The sequence below is a fragment of the Geotrypetes seraphini genome, chromosome 3, assembly GCF_902459505.1.
Source record: "Geotrypetes seraphini chromosome 3, aGeoSer1.1, whole genome shotgun sequence".
Taxonomy (NCBI): domain Eukaryota; kingdom Metazoa; phylum Chordata; class Amphibia; order Gymnophiona; family Dermophiidae; genus Geotrypetes; species Geotrypetes seraphini.
This window is the reverse complement of record NC_047086.1, coordinates 8203221-8230699: the sequence shown is the minus strand read 5'-3', so window position 1 is coordinate 8230699 and position 27479 is coordinate 8203221. Positions and strand designations below refer to the sequence as shown.

Below are 27479 nucleotides of genomic sequence, written 5' to 3'. Positions count from 1 at the left end.
CAATGGCTCCGCCAGGACATCTCTCAATTCCCTAAGCACATGAAGTTTCAAATTACCGACCCATTTCAAATACCCCTTTCTTGGCTAAGCTTACAGAAAAAATAGTTTTCCGTCAAATCTCAGACTATGTTGAGCAAACAAATGTACTACATCCCCACCAAACAGGGTTCCGTCAATATCATTCCACAGAACTTTCGCTCATTGGGTTGACTACAAAAATTCTTTATCATCTCGATCACCACCAGTCCGTTTTACTCATTTCCTTAGATTTATCATCTGCATTTGATACAATTGATCATAAGCTCCTACTGGCCCGTCTGAAAGATATTGGAATTACTGACCAGGTCTTGGATTGGTTCTCATCTTTCTTTACAGATCGTTCCTCTAAGGTAGTGTTTAATAAAACTTCATCAAACCCAATTTCAACAGATTATGGTATCCCACAGGGTTCGATTTTATCTCCCTTACTTTTTAATATTTTTCTTGCACCCCTTTTAACATTGGGACAATCCATTGGCTTTATAATGTTTGCCTATGCAGATGATGTGCAATTAATTCATCCAATAGAGTTTAGCGATTTAACTGAAATAAATCTTATAAACAAAAAATTGGAAAAAATCAACACTTGATTAGACCTACATATGCTCTCTTTGAACACTGAAAAGTCTAAATTAATGATTTTTCCCAACAAAGAAGGACTCTCCCTTTTATCTCCCATTACATTTAAAACTCAATTTCTTCAAGTTGTGTCATCCTTAAAATTACTAGGCATCATTTTTGACAGTAAACTCAATTATCATCACCATATCAGCACAGTTGTTCAGCGCTATTTTCACCAGCTACGAATGATTAGATGTATATCCAAAGTGTTAGAGCCTACTTCTCTGAATATCTTGATCCACTCCCTTATGATTTCCTGTATTGATTACTGTAATGCGCTCTATAAGGGCATAACTAAAAAAGAAATAAGAAGACTCCAAATTATACAGAACACTGCAGTGAAGATCATATTTAACGCAAAGAAATTTGATCATGTTACTCCCCTCCTTTATAAAGCACATTGGTTGCCGGTGGAACATAGAATTACATACAAAATTCTTTTATAGACTTTTTAAACTAGACAAAATGGTCAACCAGAATTTATCAATAACCTTCTTCTAAATCTTTAAGATCTTCGTCTAAAAACTTGTTATCTGTTCCATCTCTGAAGTTTATCAATACTATGAGGTCTACCATTTTTTCTGTCAGCGCAACATCTCTTTGGAATAATACTCCGATCCACTTACGGGAAGAATCAAATCTTAACCATTTTAAAACGAAACTAAAAATATTTCTATTTCTTGATGCTTTCGAGACCTAAATGTCCTTTTTAGGGCTACGTAGTTTTAATCTATTTTTTGTTACCCTCCCTTTTGTCCTTTCCCTATATGTTCTCTTTCTTGATAAATTGTAGTTCTATCCTTTTTCCCATTTTGTTCCTGTTTGTTTTTGTAATGTTTCTAAATGTTTTGAATTATGACTATTGTTTTAAAGGACATATAGTTACCCCATATATGTTTATAATATAATGTTCACCGCCTAGAAAGCCGATTGGGCGTTTTATAAATTTTTGAATAAACTTGAAACTTGATTAAACTCAAGACAATTTGATAATGACAGAAAAAATGATTTGACCACGTATTTTGAAAAAAGATGAGTTTTCAAATGGGTTCTAAAATGTTTATAAGAACAAGATCCAAGCAATAGCAATCGAAATTCTCTATCATGGGAAGCCCCCTGGAATGCTAAAATATGGTCAAAAAAATCTTACTTTTACAACCCTGTATTGATGGAAAGGTAAACAGGGCCTGAGATCTTCTACTGTATTTATACGATGCTAAAGAAAATCTATTAGTCAGGTAAGAAGGAGCGGTACCATACTTAACCTTATAGCAAAAGCAACCCAGCTTAAACAGAGTATGAGCCTCCATTGGAAGCAGGTGTAGCTCAAAATAAAATGGAGTTGCATGGTCATACTTTTTAAGGCCTAGATCACTCTAACTGCTGTATTCTGAATCAGTGTAAGTATACAATATTACAATAATCCAAAAGACTCAGTAACAAAGATTGTACTAGAAGTTTAAAAGCAGAAAACTCAAAATAGGGTCTAATGGTATGCAATTTCTATAACGTATAATAACCCTTATATACCACAGCTTCTATCTGAAAGGAAGGGGAGGGGGAGGAGAGAAGAGAAGCATCAATATATCTGTTTTGAAGTTTTTACAATTCCTCTTGCTCTATTTTTTTTTTTAATTAATGCCATCCAGATTAAAGCGAAGCAAGACCCTTGGCAACAAAAGTTCCTGAGTAAACTCAAGCAGCAAAGGAAGGTGGATGAGTTGCTACGTCTTCAGTCACAGCTCTCAGAGGTAACCAGCCCTTCACATAATAACACCCTAGCACAGTATAAGGCGGTAGAAAAGACGGCAAATAAAGGCCAAATGGCCCATCCAGTCGGCCCATCCACAGCGTCGACTATCTCCTCCTCTCCCTAAGAGATCCCATGTACCTGTCCCAGGCTTTCTTGAATTCAGAGACAGTCTCTGTCTCCACCACCTCTTCCGGGAGACAGTTCCACACATCTACCACCCTTTCTGTAAAAAAAGTATTTCCTTAGATGACTCCTGAGCCTATCGCCTCTTAACCTCTGATTCTCACTTGAAAGAGAGCTCTGGAATTTGAAAGAGTCTCTCCTCTTGCACATTTATGCCACGTAAGTATTTAGATGTAGAAGAAAAGACGTGTTGATGCCCCCGTTTGGATTCTTATGTTCAATTTTGGAGGCTATATCTTGCTGAGGATGTAAAAAGACTCAAGTGGTTCAGAAAAAGTTGACAAAATGGTGTGCAGTTTGTGGCATAAGATGTATGAGAAGAGACTTGACCTAGAGGAAAGAAGGGCTAGGGTTGATATTATACAGATATAAATATTTGAAAGATATTAATATGCAATCAAATCTTTTTCAGAGATGGGAAAGTGGTAGAACTGGAGGACATGAATTGTGGCTGTAGGGAAGTCACATGGGAAGCACTTTTTCACGGAGAGGGTGGTGGGTACCTGGAATGCCCTCTTATGGGCAGGGCCGGATTTTCCTATAGGCTAACTAGGCTTCAGCCTAGGGCCTCAAGATCAAGAGGGGCCTACATTCAAATTGTTAACAAAATTAAAATTACACTATTCTAAAAACAGTGAACACTAAAACACTGAACCGAAAATAAGGAGAAATTCTACGCTTCGGGATCGGAACCGGCTCCGGCCACAACGGGGCGCCGACTCGGCTTCTCCCTTTCTTTTTCTCGCCCTGGGAGGAGGATCGGGGAGGGAAAGACGTCAGTCCGGAAACAGCTGGGCAAAGTCCTGCCCCGTGGGGAGAGAGGCAAAACGTGGATCTGTCAGGACAGGGCGGCCCAGACTAGCATCGGGGGGGGGGGGGGGGGGGGGGGGGGTTTAATGGAAGGCAGGCAGGCAGGATGGCGTTCGATGGAAGGGGGATGGGAAGCAGGCGGGCATCGGAGGGGGGATGAGGTGAGGAAGGACGCACTGGGGGCACTATGGACATAGGAAGGGGCAACGTTGTGTGTTATGTTTGATTAGTTATTGTTACAAGTACTATATATGGTGCTGAGAATAAATGTCCAAATAAGTATTCTTAACTTTTTTTTATTTATTATCTGTGTTACATTTTTTTATAAAGGTTAGTACCAATAACAACATGTTTCATTTAACTGTTACTGTTTCATTTAACATCACTACTGTGATATAATGATATATATCACAGTAATGATGTATTTTATTATCTCTCATGTAATTTACAAACTTAAAAATGGGAAGTGAAAGGGCCTCATAAGTGGAATAGCCTAGGGCCTCTTTTCATCTAAATCCGGCCCTGCCTATGGGAGATGAAAAGGGTAACAGAATCCAAAAATTAGTGGGATCAAATCAAAGGATCCCTATATGAAAAAGACAAACTTAGTGGTGTTTAGACAACAATCCCAGTAACTAGGAAATTATTCCAGAGCTGGGAAGACTTCCTACAGTCTGTTCTCTGATTATGGCTCAGATCTCGATGGGCTTCAATAGCAACTCCAGTGGTGAGCACTTCTAGGGTCTGTAGGCCTGAAAATATTAAGGATAGATTATATGACTGATTTCTATAGCGCTACCAGACGCTACAGAGTTACAAAGAAGAACGTCCCTGCTCAAATGATCTTATAATGTAAACAATCAAGACAGACAAACAGGATGCCAGGGTAGGGCTTACAGTCAGAAGGGATGGTTAAACTGCTGGCCAGGGTGGTGAGCAGAGGGCAAGAGGGGAGAAGAGTTATGAGTTGAACTTTTCAGCCTACTTTTGAACATGAGAAGGGGCATGGTAGACGGACTCAGGTAGTTTATTCCAGGCATATGGGGCAGCGAGCGTAATTGGAACTGGAGGAGAAGGGTACAGATAAATGCAATTTATCTGAGGAACGGAGTTCTCGGGGAGGTGCATAAGGAGAGAGAAGTGAGAAGAGATTCTGAGGGGCAACAGAATGAACACACTTGTAGGTTAGTAATAGTCCAGATTTCCCTGGACGGCTTTTCAAAACCCGGCACTTTGTCTGGGTTTTGAAAAACCTCCTCAAATCGCATCAGGCAGGCAGGAAGTCCACACATGCGTGGATGCCATGCAATGATGTCACACGCATATGCGCATGATGTCATCAAGAGCAGGCAGCAGGAGGGGGGGATTAGGGTGTTACAGGGATGGACAGAATTGGATGAGCTTGGGGGCAGGTCTAAGGGTCCAGATTTTCTGATTGGAAAATCTGGCAACCCTTTGTAATAGGAGCTTGAACTGTATGCAAAGGCGGATAGGGAGCCCCCAATGAAGTGATTTGAGGAGAGGTGTGAGGTGAATGTAGCAGAGTTTTGTACAGATTGCAGGGGGGAAGAGGCGGTTCAGCGGGAGACCTATTTAGAAGTAGATTGCAGTAGTCTAAGCATGAGATTACAAGATTATGGACAAGGGTCCGGGTAGTGTACTCAGAGAGGTAGGGGCAAATTTTGATGATATTGTAGAGGTAGAAGTGGCAGGCTTTAGTAGTCTGTTGGATGTGGGTAGAAAATGAGAGGTTGGAGTCCAAGACGACTCCAAAGTTATGAGTAGAGGAGACAGGTGATATCTCGGGTATAGTGAGGTAGATCTGGGACTCATCAGCATACAGGTGATACATCGAAGCCATGGGAAGAGATCAGGGCACCAAGGGAAGAAGTGGAGAGAGAGAAGAGGTTCTAAGACAAAGCTTTGGGGTACGTCAAGCTCTAGCAGGATAGAAGTAGAGGGGGACCCACCAATACAATGGGAGAGGTAGGAGGAAAGCCAGGAGAGGACAGATTTGCAGAATCGTATCACATCATATGCTATGTTTATCTTGTTGGGCAGACTGGGCAGCAGGTTTTTATCTATCATCTACTGTGTTGCTACAAGCTTAGGTTCTAATGCTGACTTATTAATTCTCCTCTTGCTTAGATATCAGTCTCTTTATGTTTGAGTTCAGGTTTCCACAGCAGAGCAAGTGATGGAAGCTCTGCAGGAACATGCTGCAGTTGTACTGGAAGCAGCTCCAGTGCGCTCGCTCTCAGCTCAGGACAGCATCCATGTCTGGACAAGGATATACCGGAACATGGACCATCAGCAGGTAGAATGCCTAGAAGCACACAGGTGACTCATAAGAACATAAGAATTGCTGCTGCTGGGTCAGACCAATGGTCCATCATGCCCAGCAGTCCACTCACACGGTGGCCCTCTGGTCAAAGACCAGCACCCTAACTGAGACTAGCCCTAACAGCGCAAGTTCTTGTTCAGCAGGAACTTGTCTAACTTTGTCTTGAATCCCTGGAGGGTGTTTTCCCCTATAACAGACTCCAGAAGAGTGTTCCAGCTTTCTACCACTCTCTGGGTGAAGAAGAACTTCCTTACGTTTGTACGGAATCTACCTCCTTTCAACTTTAGAGAGTGCCCTCTCATTCTCTCTACCTTGGAGAGGATGACCACATAAGCACATAAGCACATAAGCAATGCCTCTGCCGGGTCAGACCTGAGGTCCATCGTGCCCAGCAGTCCGCTCACGCGGCGGCCCAACAGGTCCAGAACCTGCACAATAATCCTCTATCTATATCCCTCTATCCCCTTTTCCATCAGGAAACCGTCCAATCCTTTCTTAAACCCCAGTACCGTACTCTGCCCTATTACATCCTCTGGAAGCGCATTCCAGGTGTCCACCACCCGCTGAGTAAAGAAAAACTTCCTAGCATTTGTTTTGAATCTATCCCCTTCCAATTTTTCCGAGTGCCCTCTTGTTCTTTTATGTTTTGAAAGTTTGAAGAATCTGTCTCTCTCCACTTTCTCTATGCCCTTCATGATCTTGTAGGTCTCTATCATGTCTCCTCTGAGTCTCCGCTTTTCCAGGGAGAAGAGCTCCAGCTTCTCCAATCTTTCAGTGTATGAAAGGTTTTCCATGCCCTTAATCATTCGTGTCGCTCTCCTCTGGACCCTCTCAAGTATTGCCATATCCTTCTTAAGGTGCGGTGACCAATACTGAACACAGTACTCCAGGTGCGGGCGCACCATTGCCCGATACAACGGCAGGATGACTTCTTTTGTTCTGGTCGTAATACCATTTTTAATAATACCCAACATTCTGTTCGCTTTCTTCGCGGCTGCTGCGCATTGCGTCGTTGACTTCATTGTTGTATCCACCAGTACACCCAGATCTCTTTCAAGGTTACTTCCCTCTAATACTAGTCCCCCCATTTGGTAGCTGAACATCGGGTTCTTTCTCCCTATATGCATGACCTTGCATTTCCCCACATTGAATTTCATCTGCCATTTATTCGCCCACTCTTCCAGTTTGCTTAGGTCCCTTTGTAGGTCCTCACACTCTTCCATAGTTCTGACCCTTCTACAGAGTTTAGTGTCATCCGCAAATTTTATAACTTCACATTTCGTCCCCGTTTCCAGGTCATTAATAAATACATTGAACAGAAGCGGTCCAAGTACAGACCCCTGCGGAACTCCACTCGTGACTTTCCTCCAGCCCGAGTAGTGACCCTTCACTCCAACTCTCTGTCTCCTGCCTGCCAACCAGTGTTTGACCCATCTGTGTACGTCCCCTTCCACCCCGTGGTTCCACAGCTTCCTAAGTAACCGCTCATGGGGTACCTTGTCAAAGGCCTTTTGGAAGTCAAGGTAGATGATGTCTACAGGTTCCCCTTTGTCCAAATGGCTGTTTACCCCCTCGAAGAAGTGCAGTAAGTTTGTTTGGCACGATCTTCCTTTGCAGAAGCCATGTTGGCTCGCTTTCATCAGCCCATTTTTTTTCGATGTGCTCACAGATGTTGTCCTTTATCAGTGCTTCTACCATCTTGCCTGGAACCGATGTCAAACTTACCGGCCTATAGTTTCCCGGGTCTCCTCTTGACCCCTTTTTAAAGATAGGTGTAACATTTGCTATCTTCCAGTCCTCCGGTATCTCTCCAGTTTTCAAGGATAGGTTGCAAACTCGTTGGAGTAATTCATGCTATCTCATTTCTTAGTTCTTTTAGTACCCTAGGGTGGATTCCGTCTGGGCCTGGTGATTTGTCGCTTTTCAATCTATCTATCTGTTGGAGGACATCCTCATGGCTCACCTCTATTGCCGACAGTTTTTCTTCTTGATCACCATGGAAGATCACGTTGGGTTCCGGTACATTTGATGTGTCCTCGCTTGTGAAGACTGACGAGAAGAATTTGTTTAACCTGTCAGCTACCTCTTTTTGCTCCTTTATCACTCCCTTTTTATCTCCATCATCCAACGGTCCTACTTCCTCCCTCTCCGGTTTCTTCCCCTTAACATATCTGAAGAATGATTTGAAGTTTTTTGCCTCCCTGGCCAGTCTCTCTTCGTATTCTCTTTTCGCTCTCCTAACCACTTGGTGACATTTTCTTTGGCCTTTCCTGTGTTCATCCCAGTTTTCCCCAGTCTGGTCCTTTTTCCATTTCCGGAATGATTTTTTTTTGTCTCCTATCGCTTTCTTCACCTCATTGTTTATCCATGCGGGGTCTTTTGTTCGGTTTTTTTTTGCACCCTTTTCTAAATATGGGGATGTACCTATGTTGTGCTTCTTGCACTGTGCCCTTGAATAGAGACCAGGCTTGCTCTACAGTTTCTGTTTTCCTTGAGCTGTTTCTAAGTTTTTTTCTTACCATTGCTCTCATAGCATCATAGTTCCCTTTCTTGAAGTTGAGCGTTGTCACTGTGGTTCTTTTCCCTTTTGTTGTACTTACTCCTAATTTGTACTGAATCATGTTGTGATCACTGTTTCCTAGTGGCCCTACTACTGCCACTTCTTTTGCAGGTCCCCCTAATCCGTTGTCTTTATCTACTAAGTCTATTCCCTTCAGTACCTTGAATCATGTCCACTCTCAATCTCCTCTGTTTGAGGGAGAAGAGGCCCAGTTTCTCTAATCTCTCCCTGTACGGCAGCTCCTCCAGCCCCTTAACCATCTTAGTCGCTCTTCTCTGGATCCTTTCAAGTAGTACCATGTCCTTCTTCATGTACGGTGACCAGTGCTGGACGCAGTACTCCAGGTGAGGGCGCACCATGGCCTGGTACAGCGGCATGATAACCTTCTCTGATCTGTTCATGATCCCCTTCTTTATCATTCCTAGCATTCTGTTTGCCCTTTTTGCCGCCGACACACATTGCGTGGACGGCTTCATCGACTTGTCGATCAGAACTCCCAAGTCTCTTTCCTGGCAGGTCTCTCCAAGTACCGCCCCGGACATCCTGTATTTGTGCATGAGATTTTTGTTACCGACATGCATCACTTTACACTTATCCACGTTGAACCTCATCTGCCATCCTTGTTCATGGGAAGCCCTTTCATCTTGTCACCAACAGCCCATTTGTCCTCTTCTATCTGATACATTACCTCCTCCCGAATAGTCTCTTAAAGGTTTTTTCAATGGGAGAGAAGGAGTTTGTGGCTTTATTTGGGCTAATTGTGAGACAATGGTGCAGCCTTTGCATGTAAGGCAACATTTCCCATTTAATTAATGCAAAGGGGAGCAAAAGCAATAAACCCCAAAGCTCTGTCTTAGGACCTCTTCTCTCTCTACACCTCTTCCCTTGGTGCTCTGATATCTTCCCATGGCTTCCAGTATCACCTGTACGCTGATGATTCCCAGATCTACCTCACTATATCTGAGATTTCAGCTAAAATCCAAGAAAAATCAATATGTCAAGACAAACTCCTGCTACAACCAGTATCCTTACTCCATCACCATACTCCAAATGTTACAACCAATAGCATCTCTGTAGTTTTCTGGAAATGACCAGAATCTCTTTATTTTTTAAAAAATGTATATACCGCATATAACTATGCAGTTTACACATTACGTACATATTATGCTGTGTACCTTATGATCACTACAAATATAGCTCAGAAAGACAAACTGTAGTCTGCCTAGAACCGCAAGGTATTGGCGGACTAAAAGAAACTAATATAATGTAATATATAGACACAAACACATAATCCCATCTAGACACACCCTCAAACATCTACATCCCCATAGCCATGTAAGAATTGCCCTACTGGATCAGACCAAGGTTCATCTAGCCCAATATCCTGATTTCAGCAGTGGACAATCCAGGTCCCAAGTCCAAAAAACTAACAAGATACCAGCCTACCAATCCCCAGAGATAAGCGGTGGCTTTCTCCAGACCTCCCTTTCTTGTTAACCATCTGATCCCTTACACCTCAACCAGAGCTACGCTCCAACAACCAGAAACGGTTAATAATTCCATCCACTCGCCAAATATTTTATGATTCCACCTGAAAATCCATTATTTCAGTAACTGCTCCTAAATTTTGGATTACTCTTCCCCTTCGCATTAAGCTAGAACCCTCCCTAGAAAAATTCCGATCCAGAATCAAAGCGTTCCTTTTTTTAAAGATGCCTCCAATACCTGAGCTCACCTTCTCTCCATTCAAGGACTTCCTATAGCACAGTTCAACAAATCGCTTCCATAGAAACAATCCCCTCCATCTTGTACCACCCTACCCACTTGTCCCCTTTTACATTTATTTATGTCTCAATTTATTTTTTTATTCCCTAATGTCCTTTCCCTCCTATCTGTCTTGTAACCCCTTCCTCATAGCGAATTTTAATTGTCATAGTTTGATTATTTTATTTTATATTACACATTTTTACACATTAATTCTTGTAAACTGTTTAGCTAATTCTTGATAGGCGGTATATCAAATGTAAAATAATCTTGAAACTCCCTTAATAATGGAGGAATAGCCTAGTGGATAGAGCCCTGGACTAACAACCATTGAAGCCGGGATTCAAATCCCACCACAGCTCCTACTAATCTTCCACAAGTCACATAACTGCCCCCCGCCCCCCCCCCCCCGAACAGGAAAACACCCAATATACCTGAATGTGACTCAACTTTGAGCTGCTACTAAAAAAGGTATGAGCTAACTGAAATCAATGGTTTATGGACTTTTCCTCCAAGAATTTGTCCAAACCTTTTTTTAAACCCAGCTATAATAACTACTTTTACCACTTGTTCTGGCAATGAATTCCAGAGCTTTTATGATAAATGAGAAAATATTTCCTCCTATTTGTTTTATATGAGGGTTGATTCATAAGTCATGGCAACTATTTTTTTTTTCTCTCGAAAATGCACCAACATTGGAACCAGATGAGAGATGAGTGCAGTTCTCGATTCCCTTTCTAATAAGTCCTAGAATTCTGATTGCCTTTTTGGCTGCTGCGGTTTGCTGAGCTGAAGATTTCAACATGACACCTAAATCCTTTTCCTTGGGGATGACTCGAACGTTGAATCTAGCATCATCATTGTCGCACACACAGAGCTAAATACCCACACAAGCTGCCATACACACAGATACACTTAACACTGCCTCGGCAAACTAGAACTTTATATTTGAATCTAATCCTTCGTTTTATATACCGCATCATCCCTGCAAAAGAAGGCTCAATGTGGTTTACAATAAGACTTTGCACAGTCCATTATTTTAAAAAGAAAATCCCTAGTCCGAAATAACAGAAAACAAGAAAGTTTTTAATCTATAAGAACATAAGAAGTTGCCTCCACTGGGTCAGACCAGAGGTCCATCACGCCCAGCGGTCCGCTCCCGCGGCGGCCCATCAGGTCAGTGACCTGTGAAGTGGTCTCTGACCATTCCTATAACCTACCTCAAGTTCTATCTGAACCCCTCTATCCCCTTATCCTCCAGGAACCTATCCAAACCCTTCTTGAACCCCTGTACAGAGTTCTGGCCTATCACATCCTCCGGAAGCGCGTTCCATGTGTCCACCACCCTCTGGGTAAAAAAGAACCTCCTAGCATTTGTTCTAAACCTGTCCCCTTTCAATTTCTCCGAGTGACCCCTAGTGCTTGTGGCTCCCCACAGTTTGAAGAATCTGTCCTTATTTACTCTCTCTATGCCCTTAAGGATTTTGAAGGTTTCTATCATGTCCCCTCTAAGTCTCCTCTTCTCCAGGGAGAACAGCCCCAGCATTTTTAACCTGTCAGCGTATGAAAATTTTTCCATACCTTTTATCAGTTTAGTCACCCTCCTCTGCACTCCCTCGAGTACCGCCATGTCCTTCTTGAGGTACGGCAACCAGTATTGAACACAGTACTCCAGGCGGGCGCACCATCGCGCGATACAGTGGCATGATGACTTCCTTCGTCCTGGTTGTGATACCCTTTTTGATGATGCCCAGCATTCTGTTTGCTTTCTTTGAGGCTGTCGCACATTGTGCCGATGGTTTCAGTGATGTGTCGACCATCACCCCCAGGTCCCTTTCAAGGTTACTCACCCCTAGCAGTGTTCCTCCCATTTTGTAGCTGAACATCGGGTTCTTTTTCCCTACATGCATGACCTTGCATTTCTCTACGTTAAAACTCATTTGCCACTTTTTTGCCCAGTCTTCCAGTCTCGTTAGGTCCCTTTGCAGGTCTTCACAGTCTGCCGTGTTTCTAACCCTGCTGCAGAGTTTGGTGTCATCAGCAAATTTGATAACCTCACATTTCGTCCCTGTCTCCAGATCGTTAATAAATATATTGAAGAGTAGAGGTCCCAGCACCGACCCCTGTGGAACTCCGCTCGTGACTCATTGCCAATCTGAGTATTGGCCCTTTACTCCGACCCTCTGTTTCCTGCCTGCCAACCAGTGTTTGATCCATCGGTGGATATCCCCTTGCACCCCGTGGTTCCACAGCTTTTTAAGTAGCCGTTCGTGAGGTACCTTGTCGAAGGCTTTTTGGAAGTCAAGGTAAATGATGTCTATGGATTCCCCCTTATCCATCTGGCTGTTTATTCCCTCAAAGAAGTACAGCAAGTTCGTGAGACATGACCTTCCCTTGCAGAAGCCGTGCTGGCTCGCCTTCAGTTGTCCATTGTTTTCTATGTGTTCACAGATTGTGTCTTTTACCATTGCTTCCATCATCTTCCCTGGAACCGAGGTCAAGCTCACAGGCCTGTAGTTTCCCTGGTCACCCCTTGATCCCTTCTTAAAGATGGGCGTGACATTCGCTATTTTCCAGTCCTCTGGGATCTCCCCAGTTTTTAGGGAGAGGTTACATCTTTGGCGAAGTATCTCTGCTATTTCGTTTCTCAGTTCTTTTAGTACCCTTGGGTGTATGCCGTCCGGGCCTGGTGATTTGTTGCTCTTTAGCCTGTCTATCTGTCTGAGGACATCCTCTTTGCTTACCTCTAGTTGTACCAGCCTTTCGTCGTGTTCTCCGTTTATAATCACCTCGGGTTCCGGGATATTGGATGTGTCTTCTCTGGTGAAGACTGACAAGAAGAATTTGTTTAACCTTTCAGCTATCTCTTTTTCTTCCTTTATCGCTCCTTTCCTGTCTCCATCGTCCAGTGGTCCCACTTCCTCTCTGGCTGGTTGTTTCCCTTTCACATACCTGAAGAAGGGTTTGAAGTTTCTTGCTTCTCCTGCCAGTCTTTCCTCATATTCCCTCTTTGCTTTCCTGACCTCTCGATGACATTCTTTCTGGTGTCTTTTGTGCTCTTTCTGGTTTTCCTTTGTTGGTTCCTTTTTCCATTTCTTGAAGGATGATTTCTTGTCGCTTATCGCCTTTTTAACTGCAGTTGTTATCCATGCTGGGTTTCTAGTTCGATTTTTTTTGCACCCTTTCCTAAACCTTGGGACACACAGGTCTTGTGCCTCGAGCACTGTGCCTTTAAGCAGTGTCCAGGCTTCCTTTACGGTCTTCACCTTCCCTGAGCTGTTATTGAGCTTTTTTCCTACCATTTTCCTCATGTCCTTGTAGTTTCCTTTTCTGAAGTTGAGTGCTGTCGTTGTGGTCCTTTTTACCTTTGATGTTCCCATGCTTAATTTGTACTGGATCATGTTGTGATCGCTGTTTACTAGTGATGCTAGTACCACCACTTCCTTTGCGGGTCCCTCTAGCCCGTTGAGGATTAGGTCTAGAGTGGCATCCCCTCGCGTTGGTTCCGTGACCAGCTGCTCCATGAAACAGTCCCTTATCGCCTCTAGGAATTTAGTTTCTCTCGTGCAATTTGAGTGCCCAATGCCCCAGTCTATTCCCGGATAGTTGAAATCCCCCATAACCACTACCCTTCCACTTTTACACACCTGCCTCAGTTCAGCCTCCAGGTCCAGGTCGTTTCCTTCTGGCTGTCCTGGTGGGCGATAGTACAGTCCCAATTTGATGTCAGCTCCTTCCCCTCCTGTCAGCTTAACCCATAGCGACTCCAGACTGTCTGCCCTTATTGTTGTTTCTGTTCTGGATGAAGGAATGGAGTCCTTTATATACAGTGCTATTCCTCCCTCCTTCTTGTGTGCCCTGTCCCTCCTGTAGAGTTTGTACCCTGGTAGGGCCACATCCCATTTGTTATCCTCTGTCCACCATGTCTCTGTGATTCCTATTATGTCTAGGTCCTTATTTCCGGCTATAACTTCTAGTTCCCCCATTTTAGTCCTTAGGCTCCTAGCATTTGTATATAGGCAATTTAATTCCCAGTTTGTTACCTTTTCTTTTGGATCTACTCTTGATTTGTTGTTCCTGCTGGTCTCCTCTCGTGCTGCCTCCTGTGGTGTGTCTATCCCATCCTCTGCCCGCTTCTTTGATCTTTGATAGCCCTCTGGTTCTAGTTCTAATTGCCTCTCGGGTCCCTGTGCTGCATTTTTGGGTTTATGTCCATAAAGTGTCCATTTTGTCTCTAGTCCACTATTGCCATTTTCTGTTTCAGTATCCTTTCTCGATACTGTGGTCTTTTTTGAAATATTTGATGGGTAGTGCCTGACCGCAGACTAATGGGTAATTCATTCCATAAAATAGTATGTTGAAAAGAGGAAGAACGGAAAACTTGACTTCTTGACTAAACACCTTTAAAAGATAGAAAAGACAGCTTATAAACAGTAGAAGCTCGATGGCCACTTTGTCGTGGCAGACCTAAAGGCAATGCTACGAATGAGTCACCTAATTGTCCATAAAATATTTGAAAAGCTAGACAGGTACATTTGAACTTGACTAAATAGGAAGCCAATGTAGTGATCTCAAGAGAGGCATGGCATGTTCACATTTATTTTTGTTACAAAAACATCTCACTTTCTATCTCTCTCATTCTCTTCCACCATCTCTCAGGGGCTGCCACTTCACGAGAGCACTGTCATGCTGCAAGAGAAGGAGATGAACGCAAACAGTGGGGATGTCTGGAAGCATCCCCTGTCTTCCGGGAAGATGCAGAAAACAGGGTGAGTCTGGGCTCTTAATATGCTTTAGTCAGTGTCTCCCAGAAATACCAACAAACTAGATCAAAAGCTCCACTCCCTTGATATATCAGAAACTGGAAGCCGATGAACAGTACGAGGGGTTTGGGGAGACTGTGAGGATCCAGTGGAGTAGTAAGGGGAAGGCAGCTTGTATTGTTTTTAAAATCCTATATGGTATTTTTACTCCTCTCTTTCCTTTATCTTGGAACGTTTACAGATTTTCCTTTGCAAGAGGTAATCAACTATTTAAATGATCTCTTCCTTCCAGGAAAGGGATAAAAGGAGTCAAGATTTTCACTCAATCTTTGATTTTTAAGCTTTCTCAACTTTGGAATGATCTTCCACTCCTTTTAAGGAGTTCCGTTCACTTCAACTTTTTCATAAATCTTTAAAAATCATTTTATTTGCTAAATACTTTGAAAATTAATCTTCCAAAACTTAGTCCCATTCCTCATGGTTTTTATTTGTAAGCTAACTATTGTAAACCGAACCGAGCTTTCTTGGACTGATGTCTCGGTATATAAAGCCAAGCCTTAGATTAGATTATCAGGGCTTTCCAAATCTGTCCTGGGAACCCTATAGCCAGATAGGTTTTCAGGATACCTGGCATGAATATGCGTGAGAAATGATTGCAAAAGGGGTGGGTGGGACACTGAGGGTAGTTTCTGTTTGTTTTTAATTGTATAATGTAACCGGCACTAGAGCCTAGCCACGAGACTCCACAGTGTCCCTAGTGGTTACAGTTAGAAAAAACTGCACCGGCTTGTGACTCAGTATGGAGTCACCCTGCAGAAACTGTATTAATAAGCAAAACAAATAGAAACCAGAACCAAAGCACACAGCTCCAGGGTTGGTTCTCTAAATGAATGGCAAAGTTCATGAATGGCAAAGTTCAAAACAAATAATGCAACTTGTAAACACAAAGAAGAAATATCCAAAAGGAAAAAAACTCTGGTTGCTTTCAGGATTTTCTCCTTATCAAAGTCAGTACTCTGCTCTGTGAACCTGCTCTCAACAGAGCTCCTTACAATAAGGCTTCCAAAAGTCCGCTCCTAGCAGGTTTCCTCAAAATGCAGTTCTCCTGCTATAATGTCTCCAACACACTCAGTCTCTGCACAAGCCTCCAGCTTATTTTATAGCACTGCTGGGTTCAGGGAAGTGTCTCTGGTTTGCTTGCAAAAGCACCAAACAGCTTTCAAAAATCCCTCCCGGTTTTTAGCAAACCTCTGCCTAGCTTTTTAAACAAACTGTGCTGAGAATCAGAACAGTGCAGTATCAAAATCTCACAGTTCAAACAGTCACTGTAACTGGCTGACTAAATCAAACACTCAGCCCAAAAATAGCAAACAGAAAAAAAAACCTCACAGTTCAGTCCCTGAAAAGGGTTGCCAAGCCTACTTCCATCAGCTCAGGGACCAGCTCTCCTTGCAACTCCAGTTGCATTTCCTCATCTGCTTCCAACAGCTCTGAAGTGGATCCAGCCTCTTCCACTTCCATGGGGTCACAAGTATGACCCTTGCTGGCGCTGGGAAGCTCCTCTTTAGGGACAGACCTGAGCTTCCTTCCTAACCTCCCCAGTAGCTTGCTAACCTCTTCTGGCTTTTCAAAAAGGGAGCCACACCCTGCTCTAGCTGAGCTTGCTCTCCCTTGGGCTTCTCTCCGGCTCCCCCGGTGGACATTAGGGAAACAGCCTCCCTGACTATTCCTGGAAGGAGGTTTAAAACCCCTGTCCCTAACCCTGCTGTGTGCATGGTAGTGAATGTGCGGGGTTTCCTCTTCCCCCTATTCTGGGTCGGTGGCATTCTCCAGCGGCTTCTCAGTACCCTTCCTTCCGGCTTTCCCCGGGACCTTGACAGGCACAGCGCTTGGCTGGTCACAATAAACCATTATGAGATTTTATGAGTTAATGATGGTATATATGATGAATGAATTAATAATACCTTGAGATAAATGGGCAATGCTACTGCTATTATTACTATTTAATATTTCTATAGTGCTGATAGACATATGCAGCGCTGCACTTTGACACATTTAAGAGACGGTCCTTGCTCAGTAGAGCTTACATCTAATTAACAGACAAGTAGGGAGAACAAGAGGGCACTCTCTAAAGTTGAAAGCGGATAAATTCCGTACAAATGTAAGGAAGTTCTTCTTCATCCAGAGAGTGGTAGAAAACTGGAACATTCTAATGGAATCTGTTATAGGAGAAAACACCCTCCAGGGATTCAAGACAAAGTTGGACAAGTTCCTGCTAAACTGGAACGTGCGCAGGTGAGGCTGGACTCATTTAGAGCACTGGTCTTTGACGTGGGGGCCGCCATGTGAGCGGACTGCTGGGCACAATGGACCACTGGTCTGACCCAGCAGCAGCAATTCTTATGTTCTTAGGAAGTTTCTCAGAGGGCTTAGGATGAAAGGGTTATGAGTTAAATGCATTCTCGAAGAGGTGAGCTATTGGTCTAGATTTTAAGACTCCCAGGGACAGAGCTTGACGTATTGACTCGGACAGTTTGTTCCAGGCCTATGGTAAAGCAAGTGAGAAGGAACATAGTAGAGGAGAGAGGTACAGATAAGAAAGACTTGGCCAATGAACAGAGTTCCCGAGGAGGAGTTTAAGGAGAGATAAGAGAGGAAAGAGATTGAGGAGCTAAAGAGCGAATACACTTGTAGGTCTATAAGAGGAGTTTGAAAGGTGATGGGCCTTAAGCGCGCGAGACAGGCGTGCACCGACAATTCAGTGCAAGACTTCAGCGTGCCGCAGGAAAACCTTCTTTTAAAGGGCTCCGATGGGGGGTGTGGGGGGAACCCCCACTCTACTTAATAGGGATCGTGCTGCCGTGTTGGGGGGTGTGGGGGGGATCACCCATATTATACTGAAAATTTAACTTTTTCCCTAAAAAATAGAGAAAAAGTTAAGTTTCCAGTATAATGTGGGGTTACAACCCCCCCCAACACCAGCACAATCACTATTAAGTAAAGTGTGGGGGTTCCCCACCAACACCCCCCGTCGGAGCCCTTTAAAAGAAGGTTTTTCTGTGGCGCGCGTCTGTCTCTCGCGCTTAAGACTATGAACCATTTGAACTGTATGCGGAAGTGGATGGACAGAAGAGGGATGATGTGAGCTTAGCAGCAGCATTCTGAATGGATTGGAGGGAAGATAGGTGGTTATGTGGGAGGCCTGAGAGAAGCAGGTTGCTATAGTTTAGGCGAGAGGTGAGGAGGGTGTGGAAAAGTGTTTTAGTAGTGTGCTGAGAGAGGAAGGGTCAGATTTTTGTGATGTTATAGAGAAAGAAATGACAGCTTTTGGTGGTCTGTTGGATTTGTGAAGAGAAGAGTCAAAGAGAACACCAAGGTTGAGCTAAGGAGACTGAGATAGTGGGAGGGGGGGGAGGGGAGAAGTAGGTCAATCTTAGCCATGTTCAGTTTTAAGTGGCAGTGGGACATTCTCATCTGGCTCTGTAGCAACTGCTTACTCTGCTGTACATGTAATGCATTATGCATGTCTTTGTAGGGACTGCAAGGGCTTCCACCTTTCCCTCTGAGTAGGGTTACATGATGTCCAGATTTACCCGGACATGTCCTCTTCTTAGAGGACTGTTGGGTGTCCGGATGGATTTTGGAAAACCCATCAGTTTGTCTGGGTTTTGGAAGGCCCTGTGTAAAAACCCCTAGTGGTGATATGATGCAATTACATTATAATTTAATTATTACAATTAAATGTAAGAGATGTTATAATCACGGTCAGACGTTTCAATAGGGTTTCCCCTTCAATTCACACCAACACAGAGGTTAAACATTTACCCCCCCTTAACAAAGCTGCACTAAGGGCTGCCGCTGTGGTAAATACCCTGAAGCCCATATGGATGTAAAAGGCTTCGGAGCTTTTGCTGTGCAGCTTCGAAAAAGAGGAGGTTAAATATTTGTATTTATTTGTTGCAACTTAAAAAATCCAATAACAATTGAAGGTGAAAGAAAACTAAAAAAGTATGTCCAATAATTGTTGTTATTAAATGTTTAAATGAGGTAAATTAAATTTAAATATAAATGAATAGTAAAGCTAATTTACCATTCACGTATAATCAAATTTACTTTGATCACACTATTATAGTTAGTGATAATATTCAAAGCTAAAACATGTCATGCCTTTCAGCCTAATACCAACTTTTTTCTAGGATATCCAAAAGCACAGGTAAGTATTTTACTAGATGACTCTCTTAAAACCAGAGTGTTTCTCAGCCCCAAAGTTCAATAAAATACAAAAAAGTGTATATCTGTGTGCGCACAAATTTTTTTAAAACCTGTTTTCATCAGTATTGCCACTTTCTTGTGTTGGGTACCACTGAGTTGTTATCCTATCACCTGTCTGGAACTAACAGCTTCTCTGAAGAATGTTTGCTACTATCTAAACTAAACTAAACTAAACTAAACCTTAGGTGCAGAGCTCGGCACGGTTTACAGAAGTTAAGAGGAAAGGAACTACAATGAAGGGATATAGGAGAGGGACTGAGAAGATAGAGAGGGACAGGGTACTGGAGAACGGGAGGTGATTAGATTTTTGAAAAGAGCCAAGTTTTCAAGTGTTTGCGGAAGGATTGGAAGGAGCTAGAATTTCTGAGCGGGGATGAGAGGTTGTTCCAGAGTTCTGTGGTTCTAAAGGGGAGGGATGTTCCAAGGTTTCCTGCGTGAGATATATCTTTTATAGAGGGGAAAGATAGTTTCAGTTTTTGGGAGGGTCTAGTGGAGTGTGGGTTTGAGGAATTCCAAAAGAGTGGGATAACAAATGAAAAGAAGCAAACCCTAACCTCTCTGGATGAATGCAGGCTAAAGTCAGTGCAAAAGAACAGATAATTCTTTTATTCCTAAATTGACCCACAAACACACAGAAACTCTGCAGCTATAAATCATTTCCTCACCAATAACTTGTGCTGCATTAAATTCTCTGCTTTCCTTTAGCTCACAGTAATGGTTCTGAGGCTCTTAATGATAGAGTTGCTATTATATGCAGCTTTCCCCAAGTTTACTGCTGCAGACTCTGTCTCTCATCTCTCTGCAGTTCACAGGCTCTATGCATGGACCCATCCCCCAAGCAGCTCACATTATTTCCCTAATCTAATCTAAATCTTGGATTCATATATTTATTTATTTAAGGCATTTATATACCACCTATCAAGGCTATCTAAGTGGTTTACAATCAAGTACTCAAGCATTTTCCCTATCTGTCCTGGTGGGCTCACAATCTATCTAATGTACCTGGGGCTATGGAGGATTGAGTGGCTTACCCAGGGTCACAAGGAGTAGTGTGGGATTTGAACCTACAACCTCAGGGTGCTGAGGCTGTAGCTCTAACTACTAGGCCATTCCTTCTTTCATCCCTCCTCCTTCATCCCTTAAAAGAAAGGACTTGATTCGGTTTACACAATTAGATTACAAAGAAAGAGAAGCATTATTGCTCATTGAGACTGTTGCCTAAAAAATGATGTAAGTGCTCCAAAATTATTTTTTTTTTTCTTCCTGTTACATCCGATTCTGCCAGAGCTTGGGGCTGCAGATATGACATGATGACATCACACACATGTTTGCATGCTTGTGATGTCATCATGTCACATGCTTGGAGACGAGGTTTGTGTGGGGACAGAAAGGGGTGTGGCGTGGCCACATCTCCGCTTTTTTACTTTAACAAATATGGTAACCCTACCTCTGAGCAGCCCAAATCAGAATTTATCTCATGTACATTCTTTGAGGGCATCCCTGGGTACCATCCTACGTCTGTACACATCCCAGAGCCAGGCTTCCCTAGACATGTACAGGCTTTATTCTTATGGTTCCAGAAACAGAAAGAGAAACTGAAACCTAAGACAACAGTAAAAAAAAAAAAGTACCTTCCCTTCTTTGGGAGCGGAAACACCAAGGGAGACCTGGTTACAAATATACTGGTTATGGCCATTTGAATTCTTTTTTTTTTTTTGAACTTTATTTAGTTTTTAATGCCAACAAAAAGTGCAATACAATTTATATACAAATAATGATAATCAACCAAGCACTTATAATCAATCAGTATCTATACAAAAGATAAAAATTCCCTCCCCCAACCATCATTACCATCAGGAATAATACCAAAGCAAAAGATATACCTCCCCCCCCCCCCATGCTCCCCCCCTGGATGTGTGGGTGAAAAAACAACGGAAAATAAAGATAAAGGACAACTATAGCAAATCTACAAAAGGCGTCAATGGATCCCAAACTAATTTGAATATCTTATTATGCCCCAGCATGTCAGCATTCATTTTCTCATATTTATAAGTTAAACATAAGCTCTCCCACCAAAAAGGAAAACTAAGGTGATCCCAATTCTTCCAATTGCGAATAATCATTTGCATGGCTATCCCGGTCATAATAAGGAAAAGCCGGCATTTGAATTCATTGGAAAATCGGGTCCCCAGGTATAAAGAACTCTCAGCTGCAAGATTTTGATATCATTCACCTTTTTCACTCTGGAAAAGGTACAGCTACCAGACCACCCTGCAGTTGCTGGGATTAGATGAGGAGAAACATGACGACACCAAGAACCCCGTTATGTTGCATGGGGCCTACCTGTCTTTCCTTTATCTGCGCCACCTGAGGATTCGAGAACTTCAGGTAAGGTGGAGAGAGGAATTTATTACATACTGTAGTTCTTTCAGGAGTATGTGAGGCGATTAGAGCAATGAACAAAACCCTTCCTCCCTCAGGCATTTGCTTATTTCTGATCGGAAGAAGAAGGGGTTACCTTTGAAGCTAATCATAAACTGCATTAAGTTGGTTCATTAAAAAAGTTATTGTTTTTCCTTTGCTTTTGTTTTATTTCTACGTATTACCCTGAAGAGTGTATTAACATGGTCACCATACCATTTCTCTGTGATACAGTGTTTCCCCGAAAATAAGACAGTATATTATATTAAGTTTGGGCCCAAAAAACGCACTAGGTCTTATTTTCTTCATGTACGATGATCATCTCTCCCTTCCTCTCCTTCACCCCAATTCTTCCTCTTTCCTTTCTCTCCTCCACATGTGCAGCATTTTGCCTTCCCTCTGCAACATCTTTCTATCCCTCCCTCCCATCCCCCTGTGCAGCAGAACCCTTGCACTGTGCACAGCATCTTTCTATCCCTCCCTCCCTCCCATCCCTCGTGTATCAGAACCCTTGCCCAGCTTCTATCCCTCCCTTCTGTACAGCTGCAGCAAACCCTTGAGTAGCCCTCCCTCCGCCATGCAGCCGAACCCCCGCTGACCATTCCATCCTTCCTTCTCTCCCTCTCATCCAAACCCTGCTGGCTGCAAGACCTGCATACTTCCCTCCACAGAGCAGCATCGGCAGCAATCTAAACAGGCTACTTTGCGGCCTTCTCCTGCTGGGGCCTTCTCTGCGCCATGTTGCTGATGACATCATCAGTGATGCAGCAGAGGGAATGCCCCTGCGGCTGTTTAGAGTGCTGCTGACGTTGCTTTGTGGAGGTAGGTAGTAAGTCTCATGGTTGGAGGGTCGGCAGGATTTGGACGGGAGGGAGAGAGAGGGAAAAATGCTTGAGTACCTGATTGTACAACTGCTTAGATAACCTTGATAGGCGGTATATAAAATCCTAATTAAAAAAAAAATATATATATATATGGAAAGATGGGAGAGTCAGCAGGGGTTCAGCTGCATGGCAGAGGCGGATGCAGGGGGAGGAGGGGCGGGGGGAAGTGCTGCTGCTGGCGAATCCAGGGATTAGGGCTTATTTTCGGGGAAACACGGTAATAGATAAACCTAGGTTTACCAGATGTCTGGATTTCCTCAGACATGTCCTCTTTTTGAGGATCTGTCAGAGGTCCGGGCGGCTTTTCATTTTAACAACTTTTGTCCAGGGAAACCAGACATCTAGTAACCCTGCAGCAGCTCAACCTATCTGGATTTGTGTTGCCTCTCCACCCCTATTTCCACACACCTATCCAGAGTCCTGTTGGTTCTCCAGTTCCTCCCCCCCCCCCTTTGCACACCTATCTGGAGTCATCCTCCCTCTCCAGCCCCACCCCGCGCACCTATCTGGAGTCCTGTTCCCTCCCTCCCCCACCCCCCTTGGGATCCTGTGCTTGCTCACCTAGCTCTTTTGTAACTCTTCAGCCATCAGCGTCAGTAAACTAAACATGCTGCATTCGCCAACCCGGAAGAGAAAAAGCTTCCGGGTCGCCAATGGCAGTATGTTTAGTTTACTGACGCTGATGACAGCTGAAGAGTTACAAAAGTACCGGGCGAGAGAGCACAGGATTGGGGTGGGGAGGGGTAAGAAAGCCAGGGGATGGGGAGGAAAGAGAAGGAGCAGATAGAGAAACCAGACCACAGGAGGAGGGGAAGGGAAAGAGAGAGATTTCAGACCACTAGATGAGGAAAGAGGTGGAGGGAAGAAGAGAGAGATGTCAGACCACTAGATGGGGAAAGAGGTGGAGGGAAGAAGAGAGAGATGTCAGACCACTAGATGGGGAAAGAGGTGGAGGGAAGAAGAGAGAGATGTCAGACCACTAGATGGGGAAAGAGGTGGAGGGAAGAAGAGAGAGATGTCAGACCACTAGATGGGGAAAGAGGTGGAGGGAAGAAGAGAGAGATTTCAGACCACTAGATGGGGAAAGAGGCGGAGGGAAGAAGAGAGAGATGTCAGACCACTAGATGGGGAAAGAGGTGGAGGGAAGAAGAGAGAGATGTCAGACCACTAGATGGGGAAAGAGGTGGAGGGAAGAAGAGAGAGATTTCAGACCACTAGATGGGGAAAGAGGTGGAGGGAAGAAGAGAGAGATGTCAGACCAGGGAAAGGAAGGACTCCGTAGTACCATAATTATGGGGTTGGGATCTGGGGCAGAGCTTGGGCACCCCCAAACAAAAAGTTTACATATAATATGTAAAGAAACCACTTTGATTGTCACCACAGAAGGGCAGTGTATCAAATCCCACCCCCTACGCCTATAAATTGAGTCTTGCCATTTGTTTGCCTAGATTTTGGAGCCTAATTTATGGGTCTAGTTTGGAAAGTCCTAGCTTCTTTTTCCTGCCTGCTGCCTTTAGCCTTACCCCTGCTTTTGATGATTCCTGACCTGTGACCACATCGTCATGTACTCTGCTTTTTGCAGCGTCTCTGCCTGGGGATCCTAAACTACTTCCGATCTGTTGAGCGGAGCTTGACCATCAGCATTTGTGGCCTCACGCTGAGTGCTGGGAAGCTGGTATCTACCCCTGGAGACCAACCCCGCTGGGTGGATGCAGCTCGAGGGGGCTCTGGCACTGCCGGAGGTCTGGGATCTCATCAGTATATGCACTCCACACCTGCTGACTTCCAGGTAGAGCCCGTCTTACAAACGAACCCAGGTACCGCAGTGCTTCTCTATGCTGAGGGACCCAAGGCCAGGTATGTAATTCTTGCCCTCCTCCCCAGGTGCAGAGTGCGCAGTTCATGGAGTTCTCGGAGGTGGACAATCACGATGACTATTACAGCGTGGATAGCGACAGCTGCATGCACACGCAGGACCAGCGGGGGGCTTACATTGTGTACGACGTGGCCTTGTGTGACCTGAAAGAGCTGGAAGAGCAGCTGCTGCTGGTGGCCACTCAGTACATGGAGAGCGAGAGAAGTATGGAAGGCGAAGGGTCCCCGTCTGTCCTTTAACGCAAATCCTTTGGTGTGGTATGGAATCTATAGTGGTTCAGAACCAAAACACTCCACAGATTTTGTATTTAGAAACAGAGAAAATGGCTTATCCAGTCGGCCTAGCCATGCCATCTACTATTCCTTCGAGATCGAATGTACTTATGCCAAGCTTTCTTGAATTCGGATACCTTTTACGTCTCCAACGAGAGGCTGTTCCACAAATTCACTATCCTTTTAGTGAGAAATACCGGCTACACTGAGCTTTCTTAGTCCTCATTGTGATGTCACCAGGCATTGTTAAAGGCGCCTTGCTATTGGTGGAACTAGAGCACATTGTGATGCCACCAGGCACTGTTAAAGCCTCTTTGCCATTGGCGGAGATAGCCTGATGTCACTAAGGCTCCCAGCCTGCAGTAAACACATCAAAGCCCATTGGGAATGACTGGGCTTCAGTGCTGGGGGTAAATATGTGTTATAGCTTCAGATAGGAAGTTTATTAATCTTTAGATATTTTTCCTTATTAAAAAAAACCTTTGTAGTTTTAAAGGCACACACCTAAGAATTCTGAAACATGTAAATGTATAAATATTATATAGTATAATAACTTATAAATACACAAACTCTTTTCAGAATGCAAAGTGTGAGCCCTTAATAAATCCATAATACCAAGCTAGAAAATAGAGCAAAGAGCATTTGGAGGAGCACAGCGGTTATTTGCCTCAACCCCTGATGCAACTCAGGGACTTGGGTTCTGGCGCTTGGATGTTACATATGAGAAGTGGAAATGTATCTTGATAAGGAGATGCAGTATTTGAAGGGACAGTATCTCTGTGCCTTTTCTCACATTTGGTCAATTGAGACTATATTATGCAAAAGTTTTTACATATTTGATCTTGCTTGGGTTTCATCATAACATCACAGCCATTATAACCCAAGGAGATTGCTCGGCCATTGTATTTAAGTGACAGTCAAGATTACAGCTTTGAATACAGCTGTGTTGATGGCTCATAAGTCTGGAATGAAAGAAACATAGAAACATGACAGAGGCCAAATGGCCCATCCAGAATGCCCATCCACAACATCTGCTATCTCCTCCTCTCCCTAACAGATCCCACATGCCTGTCCCATGCTATCTTGAATTCAGATACAGTCTTCATTTCCACCACCTCCCTCATCTACCACCCTTTCTGTAAAGAAGTATTTTCTTAACATTATTCCTAAGCCTATCACCTCTTAACTTCATCCTATGCCCTCTCATTCCGGAGTTTTCCTTCCTTTGAAAAATACTCACCTCCTGTACATTAAAGCCACAGAGATATTTAAACGCCTCTATCATATCCCCTCTCTCCTGTCTTTCCTCCAGAGTATTACAACACACACTCACAAAATGTCAAAAGCCAAAAACCCTAATACTCAAAAAGGATGAGACAAAGAAAAAATATTTTTTGGACTAAATTAATGACTCAAATTTTCACATTTTCTTCTTCATCGTCCTATAATTTATTCAAATTGATTGATCCTTTATCCTCTTCATACCACTCGTATTATACATTCATCATCAACTGGAAATCCACACTGCAGTTGGAATCATTTATAAAGATAACCCGGGGACAAGGTCAGGCACCAATGAATCATGTTGAGTGGGAGAGGGGCAGAACGAGCCGCGTTCCTAGCCTTCTATGGAAGGGCTTCGAGTAAATTTGATGTGATCAATCCGTTTGTACATCTCCTGATGAAGCTCAGTTTTCAGTGAAACGGAGACACTCCGTAGAGCTTGTGATCATCATCCCATTCGTAGTAATAGATCTGTAATCACTTCAACTGTTATAAGGAATTACTAACAAGCTAAGTACTTTTAATATTCATACAATGAAAGTTAAATAGAAGTACTGGTTGCTTATAGGGAGATTGTTGAAACCAGTGATAGCTCGCATTGGGCAGTTATGATTTAGTTCTAAAAGTCAAACTGCTGCGAGCACTTGAGGTTTCCTTATCCCCTGGTTATCTTTTATAAATGATTCCAATTGCAATGTGGATTTCCAGTTGATGATGAATGTATAATACGAGTGGTTTGAAGAGGATAAAGGATCAATCAATTTGAATAAATTATAGGAAGATGAAGAAGAAAATGAGAAAATTTGAGTCCAAAAAATATTTTTTCTTTTCCTCCAGAGTAGACGTATTAATCTAAGTCTGTCCCCATACGATTTATGACAAAGACCACAAACCAATTTTGTATCAGCTCTTCCAATTTTCACTTAAAATTATCAGTCAGCATAATGTTCAGGATTTTCTGTACACTGTTGCAATTGTATCCTGTTTTGGTAATAACTGACTGGACTCTCTTCCCTTTGGGTGTTGTGCAAGGCTTCCGATCACACAAGCGGGAGTCGGGGGATGAGGCAGTGGCGAGCTGGGCTCATGCTATGGTGGATCGTTTTGCAGTGCTGCTGGACCTGTGGTACTGGGAAGCCACTCTGCTCAAAGACAAGCAACAGGTACAGGGGGGACAGCCGTAAGGGCTGAGGTGATGTATGTGTTACACTATACCATAGAGCTTTGGGCACAGAGGCCTGGATTCTCAAAATGGTGCTGTTCACAAAGCACCTAAGTGTTTTAATTGGCCATTAACAGTGCAGTAATTGACTGCACCGTTAAAAAAAAAACAATTAAAAGCTAAGAAAATAAAATAGATGCCACAAGGCACTTATAAAAAAAAAAAAGCGCCTGAATCGCACCTACGTAGATGCTTACTGGCATCGAACGTCATAAGAGGCGTGGTTATGAGCAGGGTTGACGTTCGGCGCTGCTAAGCGTGATTCTTCATCGAATATAGGCCTTTAAAACGCAGCATCTAGCTTTGACACAGACCGCAGTTTTCAAAACGGCACTGTAGTTTGAGAAATGTGTGACCGGCGTCGGCCGATTCTGGTGCCGTTTTGAGAATCCAGGCCAGGTGCCGCTCTGG

General features: G+C 43.5%; 1 protein-coding gene across 2 annotated transcripts in view; it reads left to right on the top strand.

Moving 5' to 3' along the window:
- The window catches only part of LOC117357639, a 269485-nt gene that overhangs the window by 54022 nt on the left and 187984 nt on the right, over positions 1-27479 (top strand). For both annotated transcript variants that reach the window (XM_033938503.1, XM_033938504.1), the window contains exons 10-16: positions 2310-2411; positions 5583-5723; positions 14734-14843; positions 21362-21497; positions 23997-24203; positions 24299-24494; positions 26879-27009. In XM_033938503.1, the coding sequence (XP_033794394.1) occupies positions 2310-2411; positions 5583-5723; positions 14734-14843; positions 21362-21497; positions 23997-24203; positions 24299-24494; positions 26879-27009 (1023 nt within the window). The remainder of the gene's footprint in view (positions 1-2309; positions 2412-5582; positions 5724-14733; positions 14844-21361; positions 21498-23996; positions 24204-24298; positions 24495-26878; positions 27010-27479) is intronic.